General features: G+C 60.2%; 1 protein-coding gene across 2 annotated transcripts in view; it reads right to left on the minus strand.

The window, feature by feature from the left end:
• RUNX1 (RUNX family transcription factor 1) overlaps positions 1–13,939 on the minus strand; it is a 188,925-nt gene that overhangs the window by 68,855 nt on the left and 106,131 nt on the right. For both annotated transcript variants that reach the window (XM_054713517.1, XM_054713516.1), the window contains one exon: positions 9,839–9,995. In XM_054713517.1, the coding sequence (XP_054569492.1) occupies positions 9,839–9,995 (157 nt within the window). The remainder of the gene's footprint in view (positions 1–9,838; positions 9,996–13,939) is intronic.

The raw sequence follows: 13,939 nt of genomic DNA on the forward strand, positions 1-13,939 counted from the left end.
CCCAGGCGCCCCAGTGCTTCGCCGTCAGCCCCTCTGCAGCCCCGAGGCTGTGGCTTCTCTTTGGCTGAGCTCTGTACCCCGAGGGCTGGCTCAGTGCCCGCACACAGTAGGTGCACTGTGCAGGTCTGGTGAGGAATAAATGAACCGATGGAGGAAGGAATGAAACGCCCTCTGGGGACAGGCCCCAGCTGTAAAGGAACCACCGCGGCCACACAAAGCCGGGTCCATCCCCTTCCTGATGGGAGCGGGGTCAGAGCCGCGAAGCTCCCGCGCCAGCACCGGGAAGGCACCTCCATCGCCGGATCGTCTGGACCGATGGCTCGCGAGTTTGCCTACGAATAGTTATGAAGCTCCTGCTGGGCTCTGGGCACTCTATTGGGCCCTGGACACACTTCCTGGGGGGGTAAAGGCTTGCTAAACCCCTGCCACGGAGGAGCAAGCAACAGGAAACGGGAAGCCCTGCGGCGGACCCTCCAGAACATCGCCCGAAGCACGTCTTCGCCCAGGCGCCCACCCGGCACCCGGGCTCAGACAGGTCAAGGCACTTGCCCAGGGACACACAGCTCCACGCCAGTGCTCTCATCCAGGGGCACCGCCCCCCCACCCCCCGGGGACATTGGGGATGAACACTAACAGTCTGGTCACCTGGCCGGGGCCGGGGTGCTACTAGCCATTGGGTCGATCCCAGGGGTGCCACGGGGGACGCCCCTCGACAACAGCAACAACAGAAGGAGCAGCCGGAATGTGACAGCGTCCAGGGCGGGGACCCTCCTCTCAGGGGGAGTCCCATCCAGGCCCCGGGCGGACCGGCTCCACGGCCCGGGCCGTCCTCATCTATGGGAGTGTCAGGAGCCGCGCTCTGTGCCAGGCACGGGTCCCGTCCCCGATGAAGCACGTGGGGTGTTCAAGGTCAGAGAGGGTCTTGTGTTCGAAGATTCCGGGGCGTCCGCCGGAGGGGCGTCTGGGCTCACCGTCTTGTCTTTGCCGCGGTGCTCGGGGCTCCGTCACCCCCTCTGTGCCCCTCGGGGCTCCGTCACCCCCTCTGTGCCCCTCGGGGCTCCGTCACCTCCTCTGTGCCCCTCGGGGCTCCGTCACCTCCTCTGTGGACCTCGGGGCTCCGTCACCCCCTCTGTGGACCTCGGGCTCCGTCACCCCCTCTGTGCCCCTCGGGGCTCCGTCACCCCCTCTGTGGACCTCGGGGCTCCATCACCTCCTCTGTGCCCCTCGGGGCTCCATCACCTCCTCTGTGGACCTCGGGGCTCCATCACCTCCTCTGTGCCCCTCGGGGCTCCGTCACCTCCTCTGTGGACCTCGGGCTCCGTCACCCCCTCTGTGCCCCTCGGGGCTCCGTCACCTCCTCTGTGCCCCTCGGGGCTCCGTCACCTCCTCTGTGCCCCTCGGGGCTCCGTCACCCCCTCTGTGCCCCTCGGGGCTCCGTCACCTCCTCTGTGCCCCTCGGGGCTCCGTCACCCCCTCTGTGGACCTCGGGGCTCCGTCACCTCCTCTGTGGACCTCGGGGCTCCGTCACCCCCTCTGTGCCCCTCGGGGCTCCGTCACCTCCTCTGTGGACCTCGGGCTCCGTCACCTCCTCTGTGCCCCTCAGGGCTCCGTCACCTCCTCTGTGGACCTCGGGGCTCCGTCACCCCCTCTGTGCCCCTCGGGGCTCCGTCACCTCCTCTGTGGACCTCGGGCTCCGTCACCCCCTCTGTGGACCTCGGGGCTCCGTCACCTCCTCTGTGGTCCCCAATGATGACCATGCCGAGTCTGGGAGCCGGGGCTGTACTGCGGGGCTTCCCGGAAGCCAGGAACGCAGGGGTGGGGTGTCCACGCAGAGGAAACGCAAACCGAGGAGAAGCAGAGGCGGCTCCCGGAGGACCCGCCGCAGCGCCTGCCTCGGACCCTCTTCTCCACGCCTCCCCCGAATCTCCGTGGAGAACGCGATGGATGGAGCGTGCCAGGCTGGGCAGGTGGGCGGCTCCCGGGGCCCCGGCTCTGTGTGGCCGCGGTACTGCAGCCCGCTGTCTCCACGCCGCGCGGCCAGCCAGTGGGGCTCGGCCCCCCTTCCCCTGCGTTCCCCATTATTCCCGGCGCCCCCAGCCCTTTCCCGTGCCTGCCCGGTGCCCGTCAGCAGCGCAGAGCAGGGCCTGGCTTAGTCCTTTTCACTTCGAGGGACCCACAGCCATTCGTGCTCCTGGGTCTGTGGCTCCGAGCCCTCGGGCGAAGCTTGGGCGGGGGAGGGACGGGTGCTGAACATGGGGCCGCCGAGCACAGGAGTGCCCTCCTCTCCTTAGAAGGCGCTCTGTCGGGAGGACTCTGCTCTCTCTCCGCAGCGTGTGAACGTCTCCAGGCGTTTCCAGGCGGTTCACGGAGGCAGGGGCCGGGGAGGGGGCGGAGGAGCCAGTTCTCAGCTTCTGGTGTGGAGCGCGGAGCTCGAGCGGGTTCCGGCCGCGGCAGGCTGGCATTTGGGCTCGGGTGGGTGTCTGTGGGGGGCTTCCCTGTGCATTGTGGGATGTCATGACGAACAGCACCCCTGGCCTCTGCCCACACCCCAGCTGTGACAGCCCAAACTGCCCGCAGCCATTGCCCAGTGTCCCCTGGGGGGAGCCGCTGAGTGAGATCCCCCTCCTCACCTCCACCTGCCCCGCCCCACCCCGCCCCGCCCCGCCAGCATTGACGAGGAAGCCGCACACCTGGAAGGAAGCGAACAGAACACTGCGTGCCGCCTGCACGCGAACCAGAGAAACATGGCGAGCGGACGGCTCTACGAGACACGGGCTACACCTGCCCGGGTTCCAATCGGACGGGAAAGTGGACCGTCTGGAAAGACGTGGTCAGGTGGGTGGGGCCTCCATTCAGGGAGGCAGACAACCCTGGGAGTGGACCATCCTCGTTAATCACCATAGATAGGTAATAGATAATAGATAGGTGATAGACAGGTAGGTAGATGATAGGTAGATAGATGATAGATAGATAGGTAGGTAGATAGATGGTAGGTGATAGGTGATAGGTAGGTAGGCAGATGATAGGTGATAGGTGATAGATGATAGGTAGGTGATAGACAGGTGATAGGTAGGTAGTAGATGATAGATGGATGACAGATAGATCTGCCTGTACTACGTACAGTGGTCTCAAATAGAATGCAGGAGAGACATCTGTAAACCCACAAAACGAATGCCTTGAGCAAACTGCAGCTTCCCCTTCCGCACAGCCCCGCCCCCCGGTCCTGGGTCCACGCTGAGCCCCCAGACCCCTGCCCACACGGCCATCCCTGGGCGCTGCGTGCCTGGGCGCGGGGAGGCGCCTTTGTGCAGGAGACTCCGTGGGCCACGCACCGCCCACGGGCCGGCCGCCCATTACCGGGCCGGAGTGTCCGGGGACCGGGGCGGGGGGGGGCAGGTAAGAGGGCTCTTCCGTCCGGACGCCCACACGCTCCTAATGACAGCCTTGGTCTCAGGGTAAAAGCAGGCATTACTCTAAGTTGCGAAATGCACAGGAAATTCACCACCGTCTTCCCGGGGAAAAGCGCAGCTTAAGTGGCTCCGCACGAGGCCTCCTCCCCGGAAGCAGAGCCCAGCGCGGCAGCGGCGCAGGAGGCCGGCTCCGCGGAGGGTCCCCAGCTACCTGCGCCCTCGCCGAGAAAGCTCAGTGACAGGAACGGAATTCCTAAATGGGGTGCCCGCCCTCCCACACCTGGGCTCACAGCGGCCCGGCCACGTGCTGGGACCGCATCTGGGTGCTGACGGAACCCGCGATCACCCGCTCTCCACACGGACCGAGAGCTGAACGAGCTCTGCCGACCTCGGGGCTCGGCTCTGGACCCACGGGGCACAGGTGCTGCCGAAGCCGTGAATGCCGCTGACAAACACAGACCCTTGAGCGGCGAGCTGCTCCCCACGCCCCGGGAGCCAGCCCGTGAAACCTGCGCATTTTTTTATTGATTTCGGAGAGGAAGGGAGAGGCAGAGAGAGATAGAAGCATCAATGATGAGAGAGAATCATTGATCATCTGCCTCCTGCACGCCCTCTACTGGGGATTGGGCCCGCAACCCAGGCATGTGCCCTTGACCGGAATCAAACCCGGGACCCTTCAGTCTGTAGGCCGACGCTCTATCCACTGAGCCACACCGGCCAGGGCCAACCCTGCGGATGTGAAGCATTCACAGGCCGCTCGTGAAGGCCCTGCTGCTCACTCACTGGCTCCTGTCAATCGCTTTCTTTGGGCTTCAGATGAGGTGATGCTATTGGCATGGATTCGGTCCTCGAAGACCGTCTGGCCCAGAGGCATGTCCGTGGAGACGCGCACACACGCACCGCACCGGCGAGACGTCCGGCAGCGCCTTTACCAACACGCAGGCCTCCCCCCCCCCCCCCCCCCCGCGGCTGCCCACAGACACCCCCTCATTTCTGCTCCACGATCATCAGCAGAAAAAACAGCCCCAGACAGGACACCATCTCTCTTTTCAACAAGTCACTTTTCTTTAAAAACATAAGAAAGGAACACAGGATACGTTCTTCCACGAGCAGCCTTCTCCGCCCGGCCGGCCCCGCGCCCAGCGGCACAGAAAGGACGCGGCGCTGATTTATGGCCGCCGGGCCGCCGGCCGGATCTCTGTTTATGTCTGTGATGCTCGCTCCTGCCGACACAGGAAGCTCTGAACTCACTCAGCTCCTTCTCTCTGACCGAGGTCTCCGTCCCGGCCGCCGCCAGGCCAGCCCGCGGGCCAGGGAGGGGCGGCGGGCGGGCGGGCGGGCGGGGAGAAGTCCAGCTTCCGCCCACGGACCCGCAAACACTGTTCACCCACATGACCTCAATTTCAAGAAGCTGCCCGACGGCCTCGGCGCTCGACACCCCGTCAAGTCGGCGGGGAAACCATGACGGGAGCGTGCGGCGCGGCGCCAGGCCCCAGCAGGCTGCCGGCTGCCCTCTCCCGCCCCTGCCAGGGCCTCCGGGGGCAGGGGCGCCCCTGGAGAGGGGTGGGGTGGGACCAACCGACGTTAAGGAAGTGCTGTTACTGTTCTGTTGGGAAACGTAAAACAGAGGGAGGAACCTGACCTGAGCGGTGAACTCCGTCTCGGAGCTCAGCCCCCACCTGCCGGCTGCCTGAGGCGCGGGGACCCCAGGGGCGGCCTTTCCATCGTCTTTGCCCACGGATGTCCCCAAACAGGCGTCGGTGTCCGCGTAGCATTTTACAGGGCACACCAATCACAACCAAAAAAAGGGGGGGGGGGGGGAGAGCTGATTTAATACGGCTCACGCCCGGTGCTGGATTCCTGGATTCTCCGGCGCCAACCTCGCGGCTGCCCGCCGCGGGGGTCCGTGTGCAGAGAGTGACTCCGCCCGCCAGCCCACCGGGATTCATTCGGGCCCTCTCTCAGCAACAAGCGCCCCGTGACGAGAGGCTCCGTCCGCCTGAGCCCCTGTGCTGAGCGCACCTCTTCCTCTGCACCACAGCCTCTGCCTCACCTGACAGGCAGCCCCCCGCCCCGGCACCATCCCCCCAACATGTGAGACAGCCTCCGAGTCAGAAACGTCCCCCAAATTCGCACCAGCCCACGGTGGCGGGTGAATGTTATGTCTGAGAGGACGTCCCGGTAAGGACGCCAGAGGGGATGTGGTGTTATCAGGGCGCCGGGGAGGGGGCTGGGTGAGAGCGGGTGGGAGGAAGGTGGCCAGGGAGGTCAGCGCACCCGCAGGTCCGCCCGGAGCCCGTCCCCGGGGCGCAGACACGCGGCCTGGCCGGGCTGCTGTGCACCCCAGGGTGACGCTGGGCCGGCCCGGCGCTGTGCGAGGGGCGCCCTCTCGGGGGCACGACGGGCCCTTTCCCTGCGCGAGGCCACGGCCCGCACTCGGAGGCTCAGCGTGGGCAGCAGCCCCAGTGGATCTGCTCTCCTCCACGCACGCCAGGCCTGGCCGGTGCGGATAGGTGCACCGGACGCCGGAAGCTGTGCCTCTCTCGTTCCCTGCCGGGTGCAGTTCCAGCTGTCTACGCGTGCAGCACAGACGGGGCTGCCCCCCGCCGCCCCCCCGACGGCCAAGGGCAAGTTCTGAATCCACAGATTCTCGGCTTGGGGGGCCCATGGTCCCCGGAAGCTCCGTCATTAGCTTGGGGGCCCCAGAAACTGACTTCGCACAGGACGCCGTGTAAGGGGCCGCGCGTGTTTTTCTCCCCCGGGAGGAGGCTTCCGGGTTTTTTCCCCCAATTATCTGGGCTGTTCCCGACAGGTCAGCAGCCACAGCCTCGGGAAAGTCAGGCGGCTCTGCGCGGACCCTCTCCCCTGGCTCCTGCGGGCATGGCCTGGCAGCCGTTGCGCTTGGTTCTGAGTGAATGAACCGAAGCGGGTCCCCGGCGTGAGGGGTGACGGGCTGGCGGGCCGGAAGCATTCCCAGACCTCACGGCTGACCTGTCTGCGGAGTCTGTCCGCTGCAGCCACGACGCCCTCGCTCACACCTGAAAGTACCCGTAGCGCCTGCCTCAACCGCTGGTGTAAACTGCTAATGGGCTTGGCCAGTGGTCGGCAAACTCATTAGTCAACAGAGCCAAATATCAACGGCACAACGATTGAAATTTCTTCTGAGAGCCACATTTTTAAAACTTAAGCTTCTTCTAACGCCACTTCTTCAAAATAGACTCGCCCAGGCCGTGGTATTTTGTGGAAGAGCCACACTCAAGGGGCCAAAGAGCCGCATGTGGCTCGTGAGCCGCAGTTTGCCGACCACGGGGCTTGGCCATCCAGAGTCCTTTTGACCCCGAACGCCCATTTTCTGGGGGCAGGGGGAGTCCCAGGACGAGCGGGTGAGTGCTCTGAGCAGCAACCTGTGTGCTCAGCGCCTCCTCTCCGCTCCCCGGAGCCGCCGCCTCGTCCATGGAGGGAACCGTCCCCCTCCAAGGGGGCGCCGTGTGAAAGCGATAAAATGCCAAGGCCGCGTACACCCCGAACAAGATGTGCAACTGACGAGGAGAAGGGTGGGGGGCGGGCGGGAAAGGAGGAAGGTCGGGGCGCCGAAGCCCTCGCCCGTGGACGTTAGGGGACTGTGTTGTCAGCCAGGCCGTGAGAGCCGGACCGGCAGGTTCTCCCGGTTGCAGCTGAACTTGAGGTTAGAGCTGCGAACCTGGACCTCCGCCAGCGCCCAGACAGATCAGTTTTGCAGAACAGAATAAAGACAAAAAAAAAAACCCACAAAAAACCCTCCATGTTCCGCCTCTGGCAGCTTCTCCGGGGCTCCACGAGCCCCCGGACGGGCCGGGCCGGCAGCCGGTAAAGGAAAAGGGAGTTCTGGTCCCCCCCCCCCCCCCCCCCCCCCCCCGAGCTGGGCGCTGAGCCCCAGGCCGCGTGGAGCCGCCGCCGGACGTGCCTGGTGACAGAGGGTGAAACCGCGCGGAAATGTTCGGAGGAGCCAACAGCCAGGGCCGCCTTGGCCCCCGTGGGGTGTGTCGCTGCCAATGACATGTTTATAGGCACATTTTGGAAAACAGAAAAATCATCTTAAGATCACTTACAGAAAATAAACGTAATGAAACTTTTACAGGGCACGGCTCCGCGTGGAAGATTGAGGCTAATTGTCCAAATGAGTGAGAATCATCTGCTCTCTTCATAATGGGAAGCAAATTACCAAAAAAAAAAAAAAAAAAAAGTCTGGCAAACGTTGAGTCGACACTTACACTTGAAAGAATAAAATCGAGCTGTGTTTTACGACTCGGGAGAGAAACCTGGGACAAACAGGGCCTCTGACAGCTCAATTCTGTCTGGTAGTACTGACGGAAAAAAAAAAAAATTGCTCAAGACCAACAACACACAGGGTTACCTTCCCCGGGCCAGACGTTCAATTAGGGCTGTGGTTTGGATTCCTGACTATCACTCATGGGAGGCAGACACCGTGCAAAACAGATACTGTCCGCTTACGGGGCTCCGATTCACGGCCTCATCCCCGGTGACCAGAGGACAGCCCAGCCGGGGTTGTCGCTACGTGACTCTGGCTTTTATGCAAACTCAAGGGCGCACTGGCATGGACCGGGCAGCCAAGGGCAAACAATCCACACCTTGGGGAAACAGCTCCCTGCTCCCCGAGTAAACACAGCACCTATTAGTCACCCACTCAAACCAGAAACGGCCAACGAGACGAGAGACCAGCCCCCAGCGCCAGGAGAGGAAGCAGGCTGCTGTCCAAGCCTCATTCCCTCTCATCGCCCACGTCCTGTGCGTGGCCACGGAGCTCCGTGTGGGAAAATGTCACTGGCGTGGGCCACGGAGTAGTTTCCACGGCTTTTGATAACCAAAGCCTGGCACTCAGAGCCACACAGAGGCACCCTCTGCCGGCATCCCTTCTCCGGAAGGGCAGCCCGAGGGTGCTCGGCTACCAAGTGCGAGGAGTGGAAATCCACCAGAGCGGAATGGCGGTGGCCCACGCCGGGCTGGGAGGCACGGACCAGGAGGTGGGGCCTCGGTTTTTATTGGCTTCGCACCCGCTCTGCCAGCTACTCACCCGAAGCCTTCATCCCTGAATCATGATGCGAACTCCATTTACTGCGAGGCGGGGACTTTTAATGGGACGAGCGAGCCCACATAATGACTTACGCTCGCGTACCTCACAGCATCCCTCATATCCAAGAAGTGGGTGTCATTTTCTTTGCATCGTCCTATTGTCCACATGGTGAGGGCCACGAACAGAGATGTTCAATCCCGTTATGCTTTTTCAATTGCCCCCACGGTGATTCTATTTTGAAAATGCTCCGGACAGCTAGGATAGCAGAAACAACAGCCAAACACCCTTCCCTTCACCATCCTCCCTTCTCCAACTAATCAAAACCCTGAAGAACACAGATTTCCTTCGATTTTTGAATGCCTTCATAAAGAGCCATGGTGATTCTTGTTTAAAAGTCCATCGGTTGTACCTTTATTTTTTTTAATACAACAATCATCTACTGTTATTTGGGGATTCACCATGTCTTTTTACTATTCTCAAAAGGATATTTTTTTTCCATTTTTTCTATTATAAAAATTAGATTTTCAAAACAAACTATGCCGCCTCTTTCGATTAAACTTCCAGTACTCACTGCTATTTATAAGTGTGACGTAGGTTCTCACAATGCAGAGAAAACACAATATTTGAAAATAATGTGAAAGCAGAAGAGATTGCAACGAGCCAACAGTCACTCCTCTTTCTGTTCTCCTACCCCGACAGCGGGCAACGAAAGTCACGCCGCACACAGACCCGCCCTAGCCCGGCAGTTCCCCGGCTCACCCGGTCCTTCCTGTGGTCAGTACCGAACATGTGAGCTGGGCCCAGCCCTCCCAACGACAGCAAGGCATCCATCCACACTCCCTGTCATAGGAAGGTCACGTTCTGTCACGCTTACCAACCCCCATTTCTTCACATCTTACCATCCAAAGGTAAGCTTACTTGAAACCGCGTTTCACTCGTCACGCACGACACCTCCCTTACAATGATCAGAAGCGATCACTTGAAACCCTGCCGCCTGCCACGGGGACACACGGGTCCCACGTTAAGGGCCCCCACTATAGAGGTTTCTGACAATTACCCAAGACAGAACCCCGATGGAGAGTCCTGGTTCTATATGTTCACACTTTAACGGAGAGCTGAGGGGTTGCCTCGAAACCCAACATTCACGTTTCACCCGCTGTCAATCAGAAAGCAACGATGTAAAACTGGATCCTGTTAAAAGTGTTAAATTCTAAATAAATATTTGTAAAGGCTCGGCGTAGCAATAACAACAAGGAAGACTGTGTTTCCAGGGATCCCACCACAGAAATTTCTAGAGGTTTTGAAATTTGGGTCGGCGGCCCTGTCAATCGTTTGTGAGTCAAGTTCAGCGACCTACCTCGTCCACTGCGGCCGACAAACCGGAGGTCATTGAATCTCGCCACCTGGTTCTTCATGGCCGCGGTGGCGTTCCTCAGTTCGGCGGAGTAGTTCTCATCGTTGCCGGCCATCACGGTGACCAGCGTCCCATCCGGAACGTCCCCCAGGGCCACCACCTACACACCAGCCAAGGGGCAAATGCAAACATCAGGAGTGTCGTCAACTGTGATGCCACTTACGGAACAACTGTGAACACAAAGGTGTATCACGTGGCCTTTGCTGGCTGGCACACGGATAGCAATCCTAAATTAAGCAAAACAGCAGAGAAGTTAGTGATGGGAAGATCTGCGTTGGAACCCGTTACGCATGGCTACATAGAAACCTCCAAATCCTAAGGAAGCGCAGGGTCCCGTCGCTCGGCTGGGGCAAGACTGCCTTACAGCGTGGACCTGGCCAGGCCATGCCTTCTTCTGAACACTCAGCTCTCTCCCCTCTCCAAGTCTGAAAACCAGAATGTCTTGTTTCTGGGAGTTTACAACCTAACCCATCTTCCTCCCACGTGCCCAGGCCTCCGATGGCCGGCCTACGCGGGCCAGCTTGACTTGGAGTGTCTAACCTCATTTCCGCTAACGTTCAATCTGACCCTTACAGCCGAGGACTCCTGGACGGCCGAAACTGCCCCTCGGCAGGCCCCTCTGAAACCCCCGCTCACGTCTGCTATCTTGATTTCCTCTAGCCGCGAGTTGGGGCACGCAAGGCAAACCCCAGAAAGGTGCCCTTTGCTATTGCTGACACCACACCTCAGGCCTCCAAGGGAGAGGCCGGCTGTCGGCCGCCCCCGTGACCTCAGGAGGGGGACGGACGCGGGCGTGCGTCTGGGAGTCCCCCGGGTGTGTTCACTCCGTGCTCACAGGTGCCTGAGGCTTCTCCCCCCCGGCGGACCCTGAAGAGGAATCCCTGTCCTGTCATTGACCAGAAATGGATTTCCTATCGGGGCTACTGAAGACAGCGGCCAGGTACGTAGTTTGGACACTCAGGTAACAAGAAAGCAGGCGTTCCAAAGTAGAACGCCCCAAGGAGGCAGCAGGAAGGGGCCGGTGGAGGAGCGTCCGTGTCTCGGTCATCGCTGGACCCTCTGGAGTCCGTCTTCTTGGCCTGGACATTGACCCTCAGCTGCACTGCCACGGCCGCTGTTTTGTCAAGTGGCCACAGAATTCCACATCCACATGCCCGCGTTTCACTCGTTCTTGTCATTTCGGGTCTCCCCCATGGTTCTCTCTCTCTCTCTCTCTCTCTCTCTCTCTCTCTCTCTCTCTCTCTCGGTAGCGGGATCTGTGGTGTCCACCCCAGTTACAGACACGGTTTGGCTTGGTTTTTGTGCTTTAGTCCTGACCGTAAAGCATTCTGTAGTGACCCCCTCTTCCCCTGTCCCCACCTCGGGATTTTCACTGAGAACCGCTGTGCCATTTGGGGCCGATCCCTACAGGGCAGCCTCCTCTCCTGTCTGTAAAGAAGGCGGCCACAGGCTCGCTCATCGCACGGCAAAGCCACGTTCCTCCAAATCCCTTCTTCGTGGCCTGCGTGGTCGTCACCCCATCCCCCGTGGTCCTCTGGTGCCTTATTCCTCAAGGCGCTCCAGCTCTCGGGCTCCGGGGAGCGTGATGGAAAACGAGCCACGTGCGGGGCGGCGGGAGAGGCCCGAGCAGCGGCCCGCACGCGGGAGGGAGGCCCTCTCCTCGCCTCCTCATCCCCCCGGCACAGTCGCCGGAGGTCTGGCTCTGTATCTTTCTTTCCCATCCTTCCCGTCCAATTGGTGGACATGTTTTCTACACAGGAGGTTTAAAAACACAGCTATTTATTCCCTCGGCACCCTCTAATTAGGTATTTAGTTCCCATTATAAGTGTGTGTGTTGCCGTTTAATTAAGAGCAGTAATAGGACAATTCCCTTTTGTTTCCAAAAACATCACTGAAATCCATCTCCCCGATCGGTTATTCGGTTCTTGCTGCTCTTTTTTCGACGCCCACGACATGTGCTCGCTTTGTTCTTCTCTTAAACTCTCCATCTCGTCAACGTTGTTCCACTTTTTTTTTCCTTTCTCGCTGTTTTCAGTTCCCTGTGTAAAATCAGCTCACAGCGTGGCAGTGTCCCCCGGGACACACATTTCCACGTTCTCCTCCCCCTCCCCCCGTGGTGACCCGGCTTCTTGATTTTAACTCAACCTTCAGTAAGCACACGGGGGGCAGGGTCCCCCACGTGGCCTTCCAGCCGGGCCACTCTGGCTCGGGGCAGGCTGTGTGAAGAGGGGAAAAGAAACCACTGCTTTACGCCTCCCAGAACCTCCTGCAAGCCACCTTCCTCCGCCTGCTCCCGGCACAGGGCTCCCGGCACAGTGCTCCCGGCACAGTGCTCCCGCCTGGGCCTCGCTCCCCTCCACACCGCCCTCGGCGGGAACTGCGTGGCTTCAGGAGGCGGCGCCAAGTAGCACACACACAGCCTCAGGCCCGCGGCGGCCGGCTAAGAGAAGACGGTCGAGGTTGGGGTTGGAGGCAAAAAAATGAGGAGTTTCACTCCTTCCCCTCTGGTTTTAAAAAAAGGCAGCAGGAATCAAAGAAAACTGGGGGCTCAGCAATCCCTTACGTGGCCTTTTACTGATCTGGGAGGGATGTGCTTTTTCATGTGGGGAAGGAAGAGAGTATTAAGTCCAGGAAAATTATATTCGTTTGGATAATGTGCAGCACCTGATGATCAACAAACACCCGCAGACTAGGTAAACTTCTGTTAAATGTAAAACTCACGTGCCTGCTAATGTGAAAGATTTTATCACCGATAAGCAACAGGAAGGGAATATTATTAAAAAAAAAAATCTAACTTTACACAGAAAAACAAAGCGATGGGAGTGAACAGCTCCACACAATAGACGAGGAAACAAACCTTCCCATCCTGGTGCAGACCAAAAGGCAAGAAGGGACTTGTTGGCCGAAGGGTATCTCCTATTTTGTTCTGCTTCTCTGCTTGGAAAGTATCAGGAAGTTGGGCAAAATATCCACCCTCCGCACTGGGCCCTGCCCCACGGCCCCCTGCCGGGCTGCTCCCGGTTCAGACTGGCATGGAAACCCGCTCTAATTAGGCTGCCGCTGCCGTCACAATTCATTTATTTCAAATCCCTTAATTTCCCAGCGTCTCAGGGAAGGCTCTGAAGTGGAACCTGCCATCCCGCTGCCGTGACATCGACTGCCAAGCTCCGGACGGCGGCCGCACCCCCAGAGGCATGACCGGTTTCTCTCTTACGGAAAGAATATGCCATCAGCACCCACGGCCTCTGCACTCGGGAAGGCGTGTCTGCGCTGTGCCTCCGGCCGCGGCGCCGCGGGGCCTGGACAGACCGTAGCGTTGCCCTCGTACACAACAGCCCGCGCCTTCCGAGCGGCTCTGTGCGCAGGGGTGACTGACTAGCAAAGGCGAGGGTTCCTCAGTAGTCAGGGACTCATCGCTCCGACCCTACACAAGGGAGGGGCTCCCTGGGAGAAGGGGGCACATGGTGGGGTCCCAGATAAGCAGTCGGGATGATTCTCACCTGTTTTAAGGGAGACTCATCACTCTAATCTCCCTTTAGTTTCGAAGGTTAAAGCCGAGGGCTTCAGAAGGCTCTGGAAGAATGCCTTCGCCGCTCTTCCTCAGTCTCACCAGACTGGCTCACCGGTTCCCATCTCTCCTCCTCATTACGGGGACACCGTAATTCTCTCCTGATTAACTTCTTAGAGGGATTGTCTGGGGCTTATTCCCAACCCAAACCGTACAGGAATGGTTCCCGTGGAAGCGGCCTGGGAGGTGGGTGGTGGGTGGTGCGGCGTGGGGCAGGGACCGTGCACCCCCGGCGCCGTGGCGTGTGGGGTGAGCCGGCTTTCGCCCCTGGCCTCGGCCCTGCTCCCTCCTGAGACGCCCTCACTCCTCCAGCTCTGGGCTGAGCAGGCTTCCCTCGGGAAGGGGCCTCGCCTGTGGGGAGGGCCGTGATGACAGATATTCCCCAGGGGCCTGACCTCCCTGCTGTCCTTGCCCCCAGACGCTCTGGGGACACAGGGGGACTTTTTTCCAGAGCTCCGGACCTTGATCGTTTAGTC

The sequence above is a fragment of the Eptesicus fuscus genome, chromosome 3 (genome assembly GCF_027574615.1).
Source record: "Eptesicus fuscus isolate TK198812 chromosome 3, DD_ASM_mEF_20220401, whole genome shotgun sequence".
Lineage (NCBI taxonomy): Eukaryota > Metazoa > Chordata > Mammalia > Chiroptera > Vespertilionidae > Eptesicus > Eptesicus fuscus.